At 38.0% G+C, this 18,115-nt stretch overlaps 1 protein-coding gene across 2 annotated transcripts in view; it reads left to right on the top strand.

Annotated features, from left to right (window-relative positions):
• The first annotated feature begins 2,286 nt into the window (after window positions 1-2,286).
• Window positions 2,287-18,115, top strand: part of IARS (isoleucyl-tRNA synthetase) — a 110,667-nt gene continuing 94,838 nt past the window's right edge. For both annotated transcript variants that reach the window (XM_010584465.1, XM_010584464.1), the window contains exons 1-5: window positions 2,287-2,398; window positions 5,085-5,204; window positions 5,740-5,896; window positions 6,382-6,501; window positions 9,436-9,518. In XM_010584465.1, coding sequence (XP_010582767.1) covers window positions 5,086-5,204; window positions 5,740-5,896; window positions 6,382-6,501; window positions 9,436-9,518 — 479 coding nt within the window. In that variant the 5' untranslated portion in view covers window positions 2,287-2,398; window position 5,085. The remainder of the gene's footprint in view (window positions 2,399-5,084; window positions 5,205-5,739; window positions 5,897-6,381; window positions 6,502-9,435; window positions 9,519-18,115) is intronic.

The following is an 18,115-nucleotide window of genomic DNA, read 5'->3' as shown; positions in this document are numbered from 1 at the left end:
GGAAACCGGCGGCTCGTCCCGGGGCCGGCGGCGGTGCCGCGGGCTGCCTGCCCCGCTGTCGCCCCGCCGCGGGCCGGCCGGCGCGGTTTGTGGCCCGGCTGGTGCCTCTCCGGTCACCGCCCGGAGCTGCGCAGCGCCTTAACGTCCAGCTCTGCGGGAAACCGGCCGGGCTGGCTGCTTCACTGCTCGGTTTTGAGGTTTTTGGCGCCTTCTCAGGCGTTGGGTCTAATGTATTCCGTATCTACAACGTTATGTTTAAGATATTTTACTCTTAGGCTTCCCTGGGTGGTATACGCGTTCTTTGCGTTTTCTGGAATTTAGCGACTACTTAAAATAGATACTTATTAAAGGTTAACCGGTCTCCTTCTCGCAGAATTCAACACCTGTCAAGGCTTAATTTCATTAATTAGTTGAACGAAGGATCTAAGGTGCCTTGCAATGTGTAAAATGTCTCAAGCATTCCACTTCAGCATCCTTTTAATAGAGGAGAAACTTTGGAGGAAGGCACGCTTCTGATTAGTGTAGCTGTGATGGTTTTGATATTTCTATCTTCAGCAAATGTTGGCTCCCCGCCGCGCCCCGGGAGCCTTCTGGAAGCTGAAGAAAGCATATTTTTTCAGTTTGTTGGTGACATGCTTAGGAAGCGACTGTCAGGTAATAGCAGAATTTAATTGGCACATAAAGCAGTGTCTGCTAATTTACCTGACAGTAGTTTCTGATTTTTTTAAAAATACAAAGTTATTTCAAAATAACCTTTTTTTTTTTGTACAATGACAAATTTCACGCTTATAATCAAGGTAGTGTGAAGACAACAGAAAAATTTGCTGAAGACATCATAAGATATAGGGTAAAACTGAGTTCTTGTGTAGTATGAAATAAATTTGTGTCTAAACATAGTATTAATTTATCAGTCTGCTCACTGTTTTAGCAATCTTTTTTTTTAATTGGCTTTTCAGCACAAAAAGAGATACTCCTTGCTGGGGGACAGATGGGCTATAGTCCATTTCGGGCAGTGTTTCATCTTGAATGATATGTTGAGATGAACTAATCTTGATACACTTGCCCTAACCCATCCTTAAGTATCAAGCTCAGCTTGAGTAGATTTCATTTACCTGTTTAGAAATTAGAAACTGTCACTTCCTAGTTTCCAAGTTTAGTTTTCTGATCTGCTTACTTTGGGGCATATTTTTCAGTAAGAAAAGTCAGTAACTCCTCAGTTTTGTGACCCATCAAATATAACAGTGGAATAATCAGGCCATTATCAGTCTGCTGTGAATAAGGTGTAAATTTTCTATGTTACTATCAAAGCCAAAACTTTTGTGAAGAAAACCATGTTTTTAGTTCTTTCCTGAAGTAATTACACTTCTAAATTACAGTGTTAGGGAGACTGGCCATGAGGGTGGCAGCTTTATGTCCTTTTGGAGAAGAAAACTGATTGTTCAATTTTTAATTTTTTTTCCCTAAGCTTATTCTTGCATTTCCAACTATTTCATGGTTTATATAAAGTGCTAGTTAGAGTAGGACGAGATTATTCAGTTTAAAAAGAGGTTTTAAAGGTAGGTGTGCATGATTGGTTTGGTTTTTTTTCTCACCCATTCTCAGGTCTTCGATTAGTGTTGCAGTTTTATTCCCTGTGTAAGGCATTAGCACAAGATTTTCAGAAGCAACGTTTGTTCTGTAGCTTAGTATTCTGTTTCTATCCATCCTTCCTTTTATTTTAAACTTGGTTGTTTCCATCTGTTCTGGAAACAGATGTTTCTGATTATCAGATGAACAGTTTAGAATATTGTTAACCCAGAAATTGTCTTGCCTCAAAGCTTAGTACCTAAAAAGGCAGAAATGGGGAGCCTAGTTCTGTGTGTATGTAAAATAGCTCATTGTTTAACTTTGGAGAAGGGAGGCTCCTCCTCATCTCTGGAGGGAAGTTTGTGCATAGGTCTGTCTCTGTATAGAATAGTTTGTGGGAAAAGGTGACTGGAACAAGGATGAGAGAGACTGATCATAAGCCCCTTGAAATTAGGAGAGTTTTTGTATACTTTTAGTTTGTGCTGGTTCTTTATCTTTTCTGTTTCTTGGTTAACAAAATGAGTAATTGAAATACACTTTCTTTTAATTATCTGTCTGTATGTGATGTATGTTAAGTCCAATGAACTTCTAAAATATTGGTTCCTTTCATTCATAGTGGCATTTCTATTGAATTTTTGCTGACAAATTAAGTACTGACTTTTAAAAAAAAATCTTAACATTGGAAAAAGCACATTCTAACTACCTTTTATGTTTTTAATGCTCATTTTTTTTTTCTTCTAGATAAGAAGCCCAGCATAAGTTTGAGACTGCTGTAGTACAATCCACAAACTTTGACACCTTTCCTATTGAATGTTATTATCTTTTAGAAAAAGTGAGTGTACTTAAAAAAAAAAAAAAGTTGTTCCCCAGTGGTGCATTGTCTTTAACACTTTTTGTCAGCATAACATGTATGGAGAAAAAAGAAAACAAAAATCCCTTCTGTTTACTAATCTGTATGTAAATTTGGAGTGTTGTCCAAAAGTGTTGTTTTGAGATGCATTTGTATAACAATTTCTGTAACATCATTTGTGTTGTTTTCACTCAGTCTGTGTTCAAAGTAATGAGTTGTCCTTGATTTTTTTCTGATTTAAAATACCTAGATTGCTTATAGTAATGAACTTTTTTTGCTGTAGGTATATGGAATTATTCCTATCTCTATCTATAAACTGATGATGCTTTTCCTGAACACAGAAGTCTTCGCTTTTTTGCTCAACTGAGGTTGAGCCATAGATAGATTTTAAATGTGGTTTGTCTTTTAAGTCAATCTGTTTAAAATTCTGTTTTGTAACTTGAAAAAACTGACCTGTAGTGACTGTTACATGTTAATTCTCATCAGTAATTTTTTTTCCTAATTCTGACATAATAAACTTCTATTGTAATATTGATGAGAGTGTGTATGAATTTGTGCCCTGTGGTTACTGGACACTGGTTTGTGCATACAGTGCTTCAGTTGGTAGAAATGGGCCAAAAGTGATACTGTGATTTATGCATGGAGTCTGTGATACGTGAGCAGCTTCCATAGCCCGGTCACAGGTACAGACCAAACCTTGAACCTATATTTAATTTATTAGATTATAGGGACTTGACAGCTGGGCCAGTTGCCAAAACCTTTGTAGTTATGACTAAATTGAGAAGGCTGAGCTTAATCTAAGTAAAATGTGCAGATCCTTAGTCCTCAAGTCAACAGGCTTGTAGGAAATAAGCTTTAAGGCTGAATTCTTCTATCATCTCCATTGTCTCTGTGATCTTGGGGCTGTGATCAAATTACTGAGAAATGGCATGGCCTAATTAGTGCTTTGTTGAGTGCTTTGAGGTAGGATGATGAAAACTCTTATACGGGTTGTGTACGCTGTAACTTACTGTGCTAAGTAAGACTGGTTATTACCTTTTTAAGAATATATCCAGGCCATGTCCATGTGTTCCTTGTCAGCTCATGATTTCCCCTTCAGCTGCTGTGTTGCCTGTGTACCATGTTGTGGGTTTCTCAATGAATTTCTTGTCTTATTTGATAATTTGGGTTTATTAGTGGGGAGATTGATTTGTCATTAATACAAAAAGTATGAATGGTGGAATTTGTCAGTAGGTTTCATTTTGGGGCACATTTTTTCATATGGGTTCAAGCATTGAGCTAGCAATTTCTGTAGTGTTCTGGGTTTCATTTAAGTAACTATTTTGGAACTTTAGTGCTACCAAGCAGCATGTCAACTGTAACTTGAAGTGTTGTCTTCATGTGTTTGCATTGTTGCTGCTTATGGTTACTATTTGACAAACCTGAGTGAATCAGAAGGCTCAGTTCTTGTGCCATTGCTTGTAATTCCGTGATGCTAAGCAAAACTTAAGGCTATCGTAGTGCTCAGCTCATTCTGGTGTAAGTGGTAAGGAGCAGCAGCACTAAAGTTAGAGGTGGGAGAGCCTGTTTCTTCTCTGCATTCATCTATTGCGACCTTTGTAACCAGTTTTCTTCTGTTATGGAACTCCTGTCTTAAAAATCTTTATTCTGCAGAGCTTTTGCTTAGTGTGCTTGCTGTAGCATTTTCTAGAAATTTGATCCCTGTGATTCTCGTAGCAGGTCTGGAACACCAGGCAGCTCTGTTGTGTGTTTCTAATGATGTTGAGAATTCTCTTCCCTGGGTTGCCGGTACATAATTTTGCTTGGAGCAACTTTCATTGACCTACCCAGAATTGAAGAATGGCTTTGGGCTCTTGTGGCCAAAACCCACCAAATAAAAAAAGACCTTCAGGAACTGGCTAGCAATAAGTAGTCCCTTGTGGCTTAGTTCTGACATACTTGTAAAACTGGAGGAAAAAAAAAAAGGACTAGAAAGAGACTAGTAGTTATGCCAGTACTCTGGAATTTAGAGCTTTTCAAGATTCACAGCTGAGGTCTTTGAGCTTTTCTTTCTTATCTGTTTGTTTGAATTCTTCCCACATGTTCATCTTTCATTGTAATGTGTTTCAACTATGCTATCTGAAGTCGAGCTGCCTTTAGGAGCATCTGAGAATGATGGCCTAGCTAGATGGAAAAATGCTGTTTTAAAACTTTAAATGGTAGGAGTAGATGTACAGTCAAGAGGAGTCTCTTCTTCACTAGTTTTAGTTCCTGCACTTCAAGTAAGTCTCACTAGTTCATAAACTGATGCTGAAAGGTCAGTTTGAACTTGGAAACTTTTCCTAAAGAAAAAAACCCAAACTTGTAACCAAAAAATAATTTGCCCTTGGACTGTTTTCTATAGGAAACTAAAATGAAAGCTTAATAAAAAAGAACCACCATAGCTGAATGAATGGGGAATCCTCCTCTTGTTACAAAACTTTGATTCTAGTCTGTCAAAATTATTAGGCTTTTTTTAGAATATAGTGCTTGCTTTCATGTCTACATTGAATCAAGCTCTCTGAAAAACTGAGAGGTAGTTTGGTCATATGGATTTGTAAGACAATAAATTGTATTTGTGAAGTCATTTTTTTTCTCACTTCTGTTCAATATGTGTTTTCTTTTCTCTGCTTGGTCATTGCTGGGAAAGAATGGTTCAACAAGTTCCAGAAAACATAACTTTTCCAAACGAGGAAGAGAAGATATTGCAGCTCTGGAAAAACCTTGATTGTTTCCGGGAATGCCTAAAGCAATCAAAGAATAGACCTAGGTGAGAACCTGCTAAAACCCGTAGCAACTGCATGTGACAGTGCAAGGTTGGCTTAGCTGCAATTACTTTTTTTTTTAACCTTGGTTCTGTTAACTACAGCTGCTCCCTTTGCAGATAGCAGTCTTGGCTAATGTTGCTGTCGTGTCAGTTACCGTTTATATTTCAATTTGTGAAGAATCAACAGTGTTCAAACAGTAGTAATAAACCTGCAATTTCCTGCTTGGTGGGTTTATAAAAGAAATCTGCAGGTAAGCAAGGACAACCCTTTCCTATGTCTGCCAGCTGTGGAGCAGCTTGCTGGTATTTTCACTAGTAATCTTGGTAGAACTGGCATTCACTAGGAACTGAATGAGTTGAAATGTTCCAGTTGGCAGTGGGACTAACATGATACCTGTGCTGACTGGTAATAGAAGAGGAAGAAATTGATGTTGTCCTAGTAAGACATAAGAAGCATAAGTGTACAGGTATACTTATCCTGTTTGAAGATTTGACGCTCAGTTTTTGATTAAATTAAGAATATTGTCTTGTGTTGTAGGTTTAACTTCTATGATGGTCCTCCATTTGCTACTGGGCTTCCACACTATGGCCATATTCTTGCAGGAACTATTAAAGACATAGTAACCAGATTTGCTCATCAGAGTGGTTTTCATGTTGACAGAAGATTTGGCTGGGATTGCCATGGCTTACCTGTGGTACGTGTAATAAATCTGCCTACAGATACTTCTGTTGGTTCCTCTTTCCATGTTATTGCCTGCTTAGCAATTGCGTTTCTACTGCTTTTATGCCTGGATTTGTTGCTGAAAGAGAAGTAGAGTTCTTTGTCCAGTGTGTTGCTCTGGCTTTTACATGTGTGGTGATTTCAGGTGCTTCCTACTGGTCACCTGCCCTTCTCCAGGCACTCTGTTCATTACTAGAAAGATGTATTTATTTGGTATGTATCTCAGAAAATGTTTGAGTTTTTTTCTTTTTCTAAAGATTGTAAAGAAACAATCACACCAGGGTTATCCTTTGAAATATCTGCTTAGTTCAGGTGCAATACTCATGAAATGTCAAAAGGATAAAGGAAGCCCTTTAGCCTCATTAGAATGCATAGAACATAAATAAACTATCCAGAGAAATCCTAAAAGCTTTTGATGACAGCGTGGGTTTTTTGTCTGGTTGTTTTCAATGCTCTCAGGAATATGAGATTGACAAGACCTTAGGCATTAAAGGGCCAGAGGATGTGGCGAAGATGGGGATTGAAGAATACAACAACCAGTGCAGAGGAATTGTGATGAGATACTCAAAGGAATGGGAGGTAAGTAAAGGCTCGGTACATGTTCTGCTGTATGTTTCAAATTGTATGTGTAGAGAAGTTTTTCAGCCGAGATGAACTTCATCCTTCCATTTGACTACGTGCATAAATCTCCTGTCTTTAGCTACCGTGTTTCTCAGAGGTGATCCTGAAAGGGGAACAAAAAAGAACACCACTGTGGCTCAGAACAGGGAGACTGCTGTGATGTCAAGAGAAGGTTACTTTAAGGTAACCTGGAGCTCAAAGTGTCTAACTAGATATATTGAACAAATAATAGATACATTGAACATCTAATAGATATATTGAACAAGTTATCTCTTCCTTTGTGTCTTCTCTTGTATGGAAAAGTCAAAGTAAGATCTGACTTTGGTTTTCAAATGGAATCAATAAAGGAAATGCACATCAACTCCATGCTTTTTTGCTCCCCCCCCCATCTTTTCAGTCTTTTCATTGCCGGAGTGTAGGACCATAGTTTGTATTTTTTGGAACAGCAGAAGTTCCAGCATCTGATTTTGTGTCAGAATAGGTGTGGGTAAACCCTCAGTCTTCCAAGAGAATATTGGTCTAAACTTTGCATCCCGTAAATAAAGTGATAGAGAGAGCATTGGTCTGTGCAGATTCTTGAGGTTGGAGAGCTGTTCCAAGTAGATGGGTTAGGTGTTTTCTCAAGAGATGCACAGGTTTTTTTTCTAGCTCTGAATAATACTCATCCTGTGCATAGCATCTAATGCTCCTTATTTTTGTCTTTAGCAGTGTGGCTGGAATAAAGTACATCTAGCCCATTATTTTATTTGGTGTCAGTCTGATATGTCTGTGAAGTGATGACTCTTTTCTGTGGCTTTCTGGAGCTAAGGAGTTGCCCAGGTGCTTTCCTAGTTGTGCCACTATATTACAGTGAGAGCATGCAATAGCAAGTGCCAAAGGAAGAATGGAAGAACAGCCCATATTTTTTCAGCTTTTGTGGCACAAAGCCTTCCTAGGCCAAAGAGTTTTAAATTTTTTCTCCCTAGTTTATAAACCCTAACAGATTTTTTCCCTCATGAATTTATCTAGCTACATTTTGAATCTAGGTATACTGATGGCCTCTAAACAGTCTGTATCAAGGCATTCCTATATGTAGTCTGAAGAACTGTAGTTCTTCTATAATATGGTTTCCAGTAAATCTTGATCTTCACCATCATTTGTTTCTTTTTCTAGGCAGAATAGTCATAATTCTTTAGTTTTTCGTCATGCAGAAGCTGTTCTACCTCATCACAATCCTCTGTATGTTCTCTAGTCCTGCTATATTCCTTTTGATTGAAATAGCAATTTCTTATTTGAGTATCACTTGCCTCTTGCTTTTGGGAGTGTTTTGAAGTTATGGCCAGTATCTGAAGAAACTACAGCTGCCTTTGTTAGAATAGCTGTGGCCTAAATCTAAGCGAGTGGCTGGATGAAAAGCACAGAGTTTGTTTTTTCAAATACACAATCATTCATCAGTACTCTGAAATTTTGTATTTCAAAAACATCATCAATGATTCTTTGTTGCTTTTAGAAATAAAAGTAAAAAGGTTTATTCTGGTTCATGTTTTGTTTTCCATGGTTGGTCCTTTTAACTTGCTGCGTCTTCAGCAACTGGTATTTTTGCAGTGCCTATTAGTCCAAATACTTAGTCTCTTGGATGATAAATGGATTTTGTATTTTGTTTTGTGCATAAACTTGTGCATGTACATGTGTGTATTTCCACACACAGACATATATTTTAGATTATTAAGAAAAACAATGAAATTTGTTTAAATATCTTGTTTGTGATCTGGCTGGTAAAAAATTCAAATATTTTGGGATGGCGCTAGGAGAGGAGTTCCAAACGTTCCTATTGGAGATAGTGTTTATTTTCTGTCTGTAGTGTCTAGCAAATGTTCGAACCTTATGAAAAAATATAAAAGTTTCCTTGGATGTAGAAGATCCTTCAGTGTTGAGACCAAACATAATACTCCAGCTTCATGGATCCTTGTACTAATCAGTCCTAGGCTTTGGATCTTAATAGTGGAATGTCAGAGTGGCTTAAAGGTCAGAATCAAAACATATATTTCAGGAGCTCCAGTGTTATGTGAAAATATAGAGGTGAGAGAATTAATTTGCTTTGTTTTCACTTTACTAGTTTGACATTCAGTATGGTCTGTGTCTAACGGTATCAGGACAGGTGTCTTGGGCCGGGTTATTTCCAGAGCTAGGGCTTCCAATAGCTGTGAAATTAGCAAGAGAGTACCACTTGTCCAAGTGAATCCCATAGCTAGCTTATTCCTCCTTAGTTTTCATATCCTGTGCCAATGGACGTGACCATAATCTGTCCTGAGACAGGGACTAACACCTGTCAGTCTTGTGGTCTTTGGCAGCCCTGTCATAGCTTTGGGAAGTCAAAGAAGGCAGTTGGCCTGAAATAGTTTTGATAACTTCTTGTGACATATCAGTTTCTTTCAGCATTTCTTTGTCTTCGAATTACATCATGTTTTCATATAACTGAAAGCTGATAGACTACGTGTTCTGGATTTTGACTCTCTCTGCAATGAGTAGTTTTAAAAATAGAAGCAAAAGACTGTAATCAAAAGCAATTTTCAGGCATTTGAACCTTGGCTGAACCTTGACTGATCCACCACTTCTATTTGGTGAATGATCCAAGTGACCCACCGTATCTGTTTAGTAGTGTTGAACACGTTTGCTTGTTGTGTGACCTTGGTTCTAAACAATTATGTTTATGACTTCATTTTTTTGCCTATTTTTGCCTGTTTAAATACACTGTTTGGAACTCTTGTCAGGCTAAAATATTTCATAGATGTGTTTCATTCATATGGGACAAACACTACACTTAAAAATCAAGCTGTTTCACAGAATAAATACTGGAAATATATCATGCTCTTTAATGTTAAGATGCCTTTCAATCTGTGTGTTTCTTAACAGTTCAGTGTTACCAGATTAGGACGCTGGATTGATTTTGAAAATGACTATAAAACTCTGTATCCTGAGTTCATGGAGTCTGTGTGGTAAGTTAACTTATATACATTGCATGTATGCTTTCTGAATTTTAAATGTTAAGAAGGCGTCAATTGTTGTAAACTTGTGTTGGTCCATATATCACTAGAACTGTTTTGAAACATGCCGAATTCAGATAAACAGCGGGCAAAGTAATTAAGGTGATGTGAAATCTCTTGATGTCGAAGTGAGGGAATTAATTGACCTACTTTTTTCTTCTTCAGGATAGTACGCTTTTCAAAATAAAATACAACAGTACTGCTTTTAGCGAGCCCTGAAATCTTACTGCTCCATGGCAACTTAAAGGAAATTCTGAAGATTTACTAGTATGTTCCTTGCTTGGTTTAGGAAATTGCATTATATCTCTACATTCTTGATATTCTTCACACTGTCAGCTGCAAATGGGCAAACTAACCAAACTCAGTTTAGTTCTAAACCTCTTCTTCAAGCCTGAATTGAGAGGCTGGGAATCTGCTGCTATCTTTTTCTTGGCAGCATAGTTTGACAACTGTCTTGGACTCCCGGTGCAGAGCTAAGTAAAGTTTGGGTATTTTGGCAATGTATTCAGGGTGACTGTTGGAATTCCAAAAGACAAGATGACCTTATAGGTCAATCAAATTGACCTAACCCAGTGAAGAAGTGGCAATGTTGAGTCCTTCAGGTGATAGAATTACAAGGTGAATTGCAGGGAGAGGTTTAGCAGAGTATGTGCTGACAAAAAGCCATTGAAAAGCAAATGATATGCATACTAATATATTATTGATGTTCTTTAATATTAATTTTACTAGTAACCTTTAATTGTATAGTTAGTTACATATAGTTATGACAAAGGATTGACAGACTTTCTAGATGTGTCTGAAGCTGTTTTATAGGGCTGAAGTGCCAGTGAGTTTTTGATGAGCATTGAAAAGATGGTGGGAAGGGAGCAGATGTTTAACTAACTTAGCTGAAGTAACCCTGCATGATAATAAAGCTAAGACTGACAAGAAACCTTCCTTTTATACATTATAAAAATACTTAGTGGCACCTTAAATCCTGTTTAACTAGCATCTTCCAAGGACAGTTTAAAAAACAAACTTGACTTGAACTAGCTGCAGGGTCTCTCTCAACAGCCCAAGCCTTTTTTGGTGGGTTGTTTGTTGTTTTTTGGGTTTTTTTGTCTCTTTTTGGTGGTGTTGGGTTTTTTTTGTTTGTTTGTTTTTTCCACCTTTGAAAGAAAATTTCTAGTCTCTCACGTGGTTTACAGAGGTTACTGTCTCTGATGCTTACTTTGGATACAGACTCTAAAATAGAAACTTTGGATCTGAAATCTTTGTGGTATGAGATTTCAGGAAGTATAAAGGCAGTCAACCCCTTAATTTTGTACTTTTTTTGCTTCCTGGTGCTATCAGCTTTCTGTGTAATCATGTAATGAAATACATTTTAAGAAGTCTGTTTTTAAAAACTGGGTTTTCTGAAGTCTCCTAAGTCTTGGAGGGGCATGTTGCAATGCCATTGCCAGCTTGCTCTCACAGTAGAACAGGAGGTGAAACCACCAGTGTTTGCATAGAGTGGATGGAGGAGGGGAATGGAAAAGTAATGCCTGTTTCAAGGCAAAGGGAGATAATTCTTAGAGAGCACTGTAACTGTAGTTACAGTAGTGCTTTTGACAGGATGATGTACAATTTTCTAAAAAAATCAGATCGTTACCTAGGCGATCATCAAACTGAAAATCTGTGTTACTGAAGTTATTTTATGTCCATTAGGAGTGTTTATTTGAACGGTAGATTCTAGGGTGGTTCTCTTCATGTTGACTGGATTTTTTTTAATATGAGTTCCTTCTTAAATAAATAAATAAGAAAATTAAAACTTTAGTGTCCAGCTAAGTACAAAAGAGAAACTGCAGATAAATTTCTGCACCGACTGTAACCTGGTGACAATATTGGCCTGTCCAGTGTTTTTATCTTTTTTTTTCTTGCCTGTGGGAGTAGAACGCTGCTCTTAGGCCCAGAAAAAAACATCGATAATAATAATGGTAGTGAGCATGGCAACCATGAATTTTGTGGTTAAAATATGGTAAGGACTTTGTCTCTAGTCTTTTAATCAACTAAACCTGTCTGTTTAGGTGTGTTGTGTTGTGGTTTTTTGTTTTTTGTTTTTTGTTTTTTTTTATCTCTAGCTCTTACTAAGGCTTGCAGTTCTGGAGTGGTCTCAACTGGAACGTCTAGCTTTCTATGAAATGCGATGTTTTCATCCATGATGTTTATGTTGAGCTCAGTGAGCTAATGTAATACTTGTGATAAATGTTTCCAGTGGTGGCTGATTTTATCCAAATTATTTAGACTTGAAATAGTTTAGGACTCGGACACCAAATACATCTTTTATTAATATCTTGTTTTGTAGAGATGCTGTACAAGCTCAGGATGCTAGAGAGCTTTCTTTTTCATATTTTGTAATGGGTTTGTTGGAAATGGCTGCTTTGTAAGCATTTTGGTGCTGTGCCATATGGTTGTTGACAGAGTAGAATGAATTTTCAGCTTGCTAAATTTTGACTTAAAACTTCATCCAATGATAAAATTGTGGCATTGTGGCATAATTTTTCAGGGGAACATTGAATGTTGATGGTGGTAAGAGGTGATACTGCAATGGTTTCTCATGTGAAGGTATCGTCAGCTCTTCATGTCTGAAATAAGTTAACTAGAACTTCGAAGTTCTAATTCTGTAGAACTTGTATATCCATCTTGCAGCCAGCTTGAATCTCAATGAAAACATATCCTTCACTGAAAATGGTACAATGAGAATGATGTTCTTGAGCTAGTGTGGAACAAACATGCAATATATTCTTGCTTTTTCTTTTTTACAGCTCATGAGATGGATGCAGTGAAATTGAGAGCAGTTTGATGTGATCATAAACTTTTTACTGATCTACAGTTGGTCTGAAAGAAGTATATGAGCTTTGGGAAAAAAAACCCCAACTAGTAAATTATTGTCTTCACTACTGGCTTATTACATAGTTCTCAGGCCAGCTGCGAGTTTGCACCTCAAGAACAGTTCTCGCTGGCCACTGAGGAAAAAAAGCCCGTGAAGTGCTGAGGAGAGGGGGGGATGTCAGAGCTGTGCCATGCTTCTGGCTCTGATGACTAGGGATTTTCGGTTCCTCCTTTGCGCAACGTTGGGGTTAGATAAACAGATTTCCATCACCATCTAGTGGCTAAATTTAGCAATTGCAGTCTGAGCGTAATTCAATTTTCAAAACAGTTGAAAGCTTCGTGTATCTTTTGAAAGACTTGCTTGTATAGTGCGAAACCACAGCGTGCTTACGTAGCACTGGTAGTGGAAACACATCTTACCTACTTCTGTACCCTAAGAAGAAACTCTTGAGTCCTTTTGTCGTAACACTAGATAGTGAGTGAGGAGAGAAAGAAAAACACTCCTAGTTTTGGTAACAAATCGGTACTTTACATGTTTGAGATCATTGCTATATGCTGAAAACTGCTCTGTTTACTGTGGAAATGCAGTATGGAGCTCCCTTTGGTAATGGGGCTTTTTGTCCATTTCTGCCTTCCCTCTACCAGACCCATCTCAGTTGCTCCAGCTTCAGATTTCCTTTTAGGATTGTTATTGAGGGGGATCTCTCTCTCCTTCCTTACCAGGTGTGGCCTCGCAGCCCTGCCCTTTGATGTTCTGTAGAAGCATCAGGCTTGGGGTGCCATCGCACTACTGCTATGCTGCAGCCGAAGAGGCTGTAGGTAGCTACTGGACCATTTGCCTTGAGTTGCTTGACTCCCTATGTGTAGCTTTGCTTTCATTTTGGCATGATGTTTTTTTTGTACTCTTTATTTCAAGATGAACTCTGTCACCGAATGTCAGTGTACAGCTGCCTTAGCCCTTCTCAGTGAGAAGCTGAATGGGGACTCCCCATTGAAAGAAGGACTGGTTTGTTGTAAAGACCAAAGCAACTGGATTGTTACGTTGTTTTTTTTTCTCTTCTGTGTAAGCAGTAGAAGTTGTTTTCTGACTTTTTTTTTCTGCATGTGGAGTTTATTGTTTATCCAGCATTAAACCAGAATGATTTCAGAACAACTGTTCTCTGGGTCCTAATAGGAATCACTACGTATTTTGTGTATTCCATGATTCTTTAATGATTTTCTAGAGAGATACCGTTCATAAGAAATTAGTTTTGTCCATTTTTGCACTAGCTATCTGCATTTTTTCTTGTATTTTTATTTCTTTTGCGCATTTATTGCTCTATTCCCCTTGTTGTTCTCTTCTTACCAATGATTGGAAAGTTCTTGTTATTTTATCTCCTTCCCTGTATTTTGAAGGAGGAATACGCTTGGATGACCTTTGGGGTAAGTCTAGTATCAGTTTTAGATATTTGTATTTCCTGCTGTACAGGTATTTTGCACTTGTGACTTGATCCAGAATCATTTAACACACTGATCCAAAGATAACATCAGGAAATGCCCTCATTCTTGCTAGTTGAGCGCTTGGAGGGCAGACCTGGAGCAGAATGATCTCTATATGCTGGGATTTTAAAGCTTTCACTGGTAGTTGAGCATAAGACTTGACAACTTCTGTACTGATGATTCCTAGGCCCCAGAACAAATGTTTTTCCTTTCTTTAAGAAGGTGTCTTTCAAACATGCTAATCTAAAGGCAAGGCTGTCTGTGTTTGTTACTGGACTTAATGTTCCTCTTACGTTTATGCTTTTTTTTTTTTGATTCATGTCCAGTGTTGAGTACTTTTTTCTAGTTTTTGTCCCCATGCATCTGTTTTTGATCGTTGCTTTCTTTTTGATTTCATCTTGTCTTTCAAATGTTGCTCATGAGTCACGGGAGAACCTTTTCCTCAAATCCTTGCTGCTTATGGTGCTGTTTGGATGCAGTCTGCTTGCTGAACTGTGTAGGTGACAGGACTTTTCTTACATAGTGTAGTGTTTGTGTGTGGTTTTCTAGGTGTGGGGTTTTTTTCTAGTCTACAGAGGCTGGTAAATTGTCACTTTATCTTGACATGAACCTATACTAGGGCATACAGCAATAATTTTGTTTATCTGTACTACCATGAATATGTTGAAATCATACACTGCTACATCCTGCAGTTGTAATATTTTGCTCACCTTACTTTTAGCCTTTGTCGGTAACTGGGTTTACAATTCTTGGTTTGTTGTTTTTGTTTTTTTTTTTTTTCTTTAAAAATAAAAAAAAAAAGGGGGGGAAAAGCACTTTACATGAGCTGGAAAATAATTTATCAATATCCATAATAAGTACTTTCATTTTTCTGGAAGGCTAGTTTTCAGACCTTTAGAAAAGCATTACATACTGAGTTATTGTAAACAGAACCACTTGATCACTTGAAATCACTTGATACCCCAAAGAAATGGCACTAAGAACTTGAGAAGTTCTAAGGTCCAATTCTTTTCTTCAATATGAAGTGTATGTACGTGTTTGAAGAGGGCAACTTGATTTTGCATCTGCTAGAGGATACTGTGGGATATTGGATTTTGTGTGCGATGCCAAGGGTATTTTGAGTATTGCATTGACTGATTCAGTATCTTTTGGAAGCAAAAACTCCCTTTGTCAGTGTGGTGTTTGCATGGTGTGTATGTGACTTGGATCAATGAATGTTGTAGCAAAGTTCTAATTTCTTGGAAGTTATGCCTATGAAAGTAACTCAGTCTTGGTTACTGACAGGGCTTGAACCAGTTGTATCATCCCTTCATGACACTTTAGGAACAACAAACGTGTGTTTTCAGTTTGTGTCGTGCTTTTTAGAAGTTAAAGCTACCTTGCATCTTTAGGGACAAGATTCTATGTTAAAAAGTAGCTGAAATACGCATCTTGAGTTCACATTTTCCCTAACCTCATTTTTCTTCAGTGAAGGAGTATGTAAGTGCTGCTGCCATAGCTGAGAGGATGCAGCTAAGTTTATTTATATTTGAGGAGAAACATAGCAGAATTTAGGGTAACAGGGTTTAATTTCTAACTTCTGTGAATGAACTTTTTCTGATTATCAGTAGAAAGGAGCTCTGTGGTTTTGTTTGTGTATTTCTTTCAAAAAGGACTGCAGTTTCAATTTTGGCTGAAAAACCCCGAGCCTCTTTCTTGCAAATTGTCAAAGTTTTGCAAACAAAAGAGTTAAAATGCTGTTTGATATATTATTGTCTAAATATAATGTGTTGAATTTTTAAACAAAACATGATATCCACCTCTAAGTGACACTTACTGTTAGAGCTAGGTTCATCTTTGGCAGTTGCTTTGTTTTAGGTGGGCAGTGCTGCTAGCAGGAGGCTCTTTGAGTCACCTCCTGTGCGTTTCTGATGGTCACACAAGAACTGTTCTCAGAAGCTTTCTTGCTAAGGAAACCAATTAGGTGTTTTTCAGGATAACAGAACAGCCTTTTGTAGTGATAAGAGGGCTATTGCATCAAGCAGCAGTCTCGACTCAATCACAATTCTACTTATGTTGGAATGGTTGTCTGAGAGAAGTGGTTATGATAAACTACAAATGAGTGGTCGTTATGAACTGTTACGAGAGCTTTGAAGAATTATGTGGTTTGAGAGCCTGTCTTGTTCAGCAGTGAAACAACTAGGGAGCACTTGGTTTGCGATGGGGTAGAATTACCACAAGAGGGAGATGCTGGCTTGGATTTTGAACTTGGCAGCTCCATCTAGTGTTCACCTTTCCTGAAGTTTACAGTTATATTTACAGCTGAATTAAATATTCAGTGTTTCTCTGAGTAGTTTTCTTCTATGCTGTTAGTAGGCAGTGTTCTTTAGAAAGTAGAGATGAAGTGGAGCTTTTTTCTATAGATATTTTAGTTAACTGTTTTTGAAAAGCAAGTAGAACACCTTCAGTATAAGTGCTGTCACTTGTCACAATCTGCATTAATTATGCTCTGAGGTGGTAAGAATATATTTAAAATTTTTTTTAACTTGCACAAAAACTTCTGCAATTAGCCAGCTCAAATGTATATGCTGAAAGTTGATGAAACTATGTTCACAAATCATTTTTATAAAAGACTGATTTATATTTATGCAAGTTTAAGTTGACACAGTCTCTGTTGTAAAACAGATGCACTCACTGCTATGTTTTGAATCTGGGTTAGGGGTCAGGCAGCCACAACTTGCCTGAATGTGGGTGACATTTATTGCTTTAACAAGGTTACTTTTGAATTGTATGTGTAAGGTAAGGCACCTTTGTTGGAGTGCATAGCTCTGAAAGACTTCTGCGTTTGGTTCCTCTGTGGCAGAACTTGATGCTGCTGAGGGTCTCTTAGCCTTTATCCATCCTAGAGTTCGGATTATTTAATTTTTCTCATGTTAGTGATCACTCATAGGAAATTTTGGTCTTGTACTAGAGGCCCATGGATGAATCTGAGTGAACTGCATGTCTTCTCCATTTGACAGTGTATTTTCTCCAGCTGTCTAATCTGCAGGATAATAAGTATTCTGATTTAAGATACTGTATGACTTCCATGACAAGCCAGTGCATATCTTTTGATGTTCTTGTCTCAGGCTGCAGATAGAAATCAGTGTAGTAATCTACTTGCGTTTTGTCTTGAAGATTAGGATTTCAAACATAGAAGGCAAGGCACTGACTTAAACACAGGTCCAGATTCTCAAGCACAAAATGACAGCCTGCAGAAGAAAGTGCTGCTTGCCAGGATGGGGTTGGTTGCTTAGCAATGAGCTCTTTATCTGGAAAGGGACCCAGAAAAGTGATCAGGATGGTTTGAAAGGTAGTTTGAGTAGAGGAGTTTTTAAATTCAGCAGTGTTGAACAATTTGTATGTGGAATTTGAAATGACCAGACTGCAGAAACTCTGATTTTTCAGTTGAATTTGGCATGATTATTTAAGGCTTGCCCTCTCCTGCAGTAGCCAACCTGCAAACTAACCACTAAGCGTGCAAGTCAGTGAGACCTGATAAGCTGATAAATGTTGATGATCCTTTAGCAAACCCTGCAGTTTTCAGATACAGAGAAACGAAGGCTTTTGTCCATCACGTGGACACTTGATGAGTTGCTATGTGAAGTATATTTCTCTTCCAGCTTCCGTTCATCTTGAGCATTGACTCAGTTTGTCATATTGTAATATTATGTGCTGTCTTGATTATTTCAAGAAGATGTAAGAATCCAAATATGCTACAGGCTGTATTGAAGGTTTTTATAAGCAGAGTTAAAGCTTGATGTGAGACTGTGATCTTGGACAGGAGCTGAGTCCAGGGTGAGATGAGCTAATAAAAGAGAACATTAAATGTAAATTGTGGGACCATAAAACTGAGTTCATTACTTTGCATGGTTAGCTGTGCCCTCTTGTGAAAAATGCTCTTCAGATCGTCAGGATTTATTCAGGGTGGGTTGCAGGTATTTCTGACCTGTACCTGTCTCTCTTCTGTAGCACTGGTTGCTGCAGTAGGTGCTTAAGATCATGTGGTAAGTGAGCAGCCACGTCACTATATGTCTTGTCTCTAAATTATGACTGACTCCAGCCTTGTTAATAGTTAAAATTTCAGGTGGTCTGTATTCAAGAAATTTGAGAGAGATTAAACAGAGATACGGATTTGTTTCATTTAAATACTGTGTGCTGTGCAGACAGTGCATGGAAAACCAAGCTGGTGGAATCGGCTA

The sequence above is a fragment of the Haliaeetus leucocephalus genome, unplaced genomic scaffold (assembly GCF_000737465.1).
Source record: "Haliaeetus leucocephalus isolate CR32 unplaced genomic scaffold, Haliaeetus_leucocephalus-4.0 Scaffold984, whole genome shotgun sequence".
In the NCBI taxonomy this organism is placed as follows: Eukaryota; Metazoa; Chordata; class Aves; order Accipitriformes; family Accipitridae; genus Haliaeetus; species Haliaeetus leucocephalus.
Note: the sequence above shows the minus strand (reverse complement) of the source record. Positions and strands in the feature narration are given on the sequence as shown.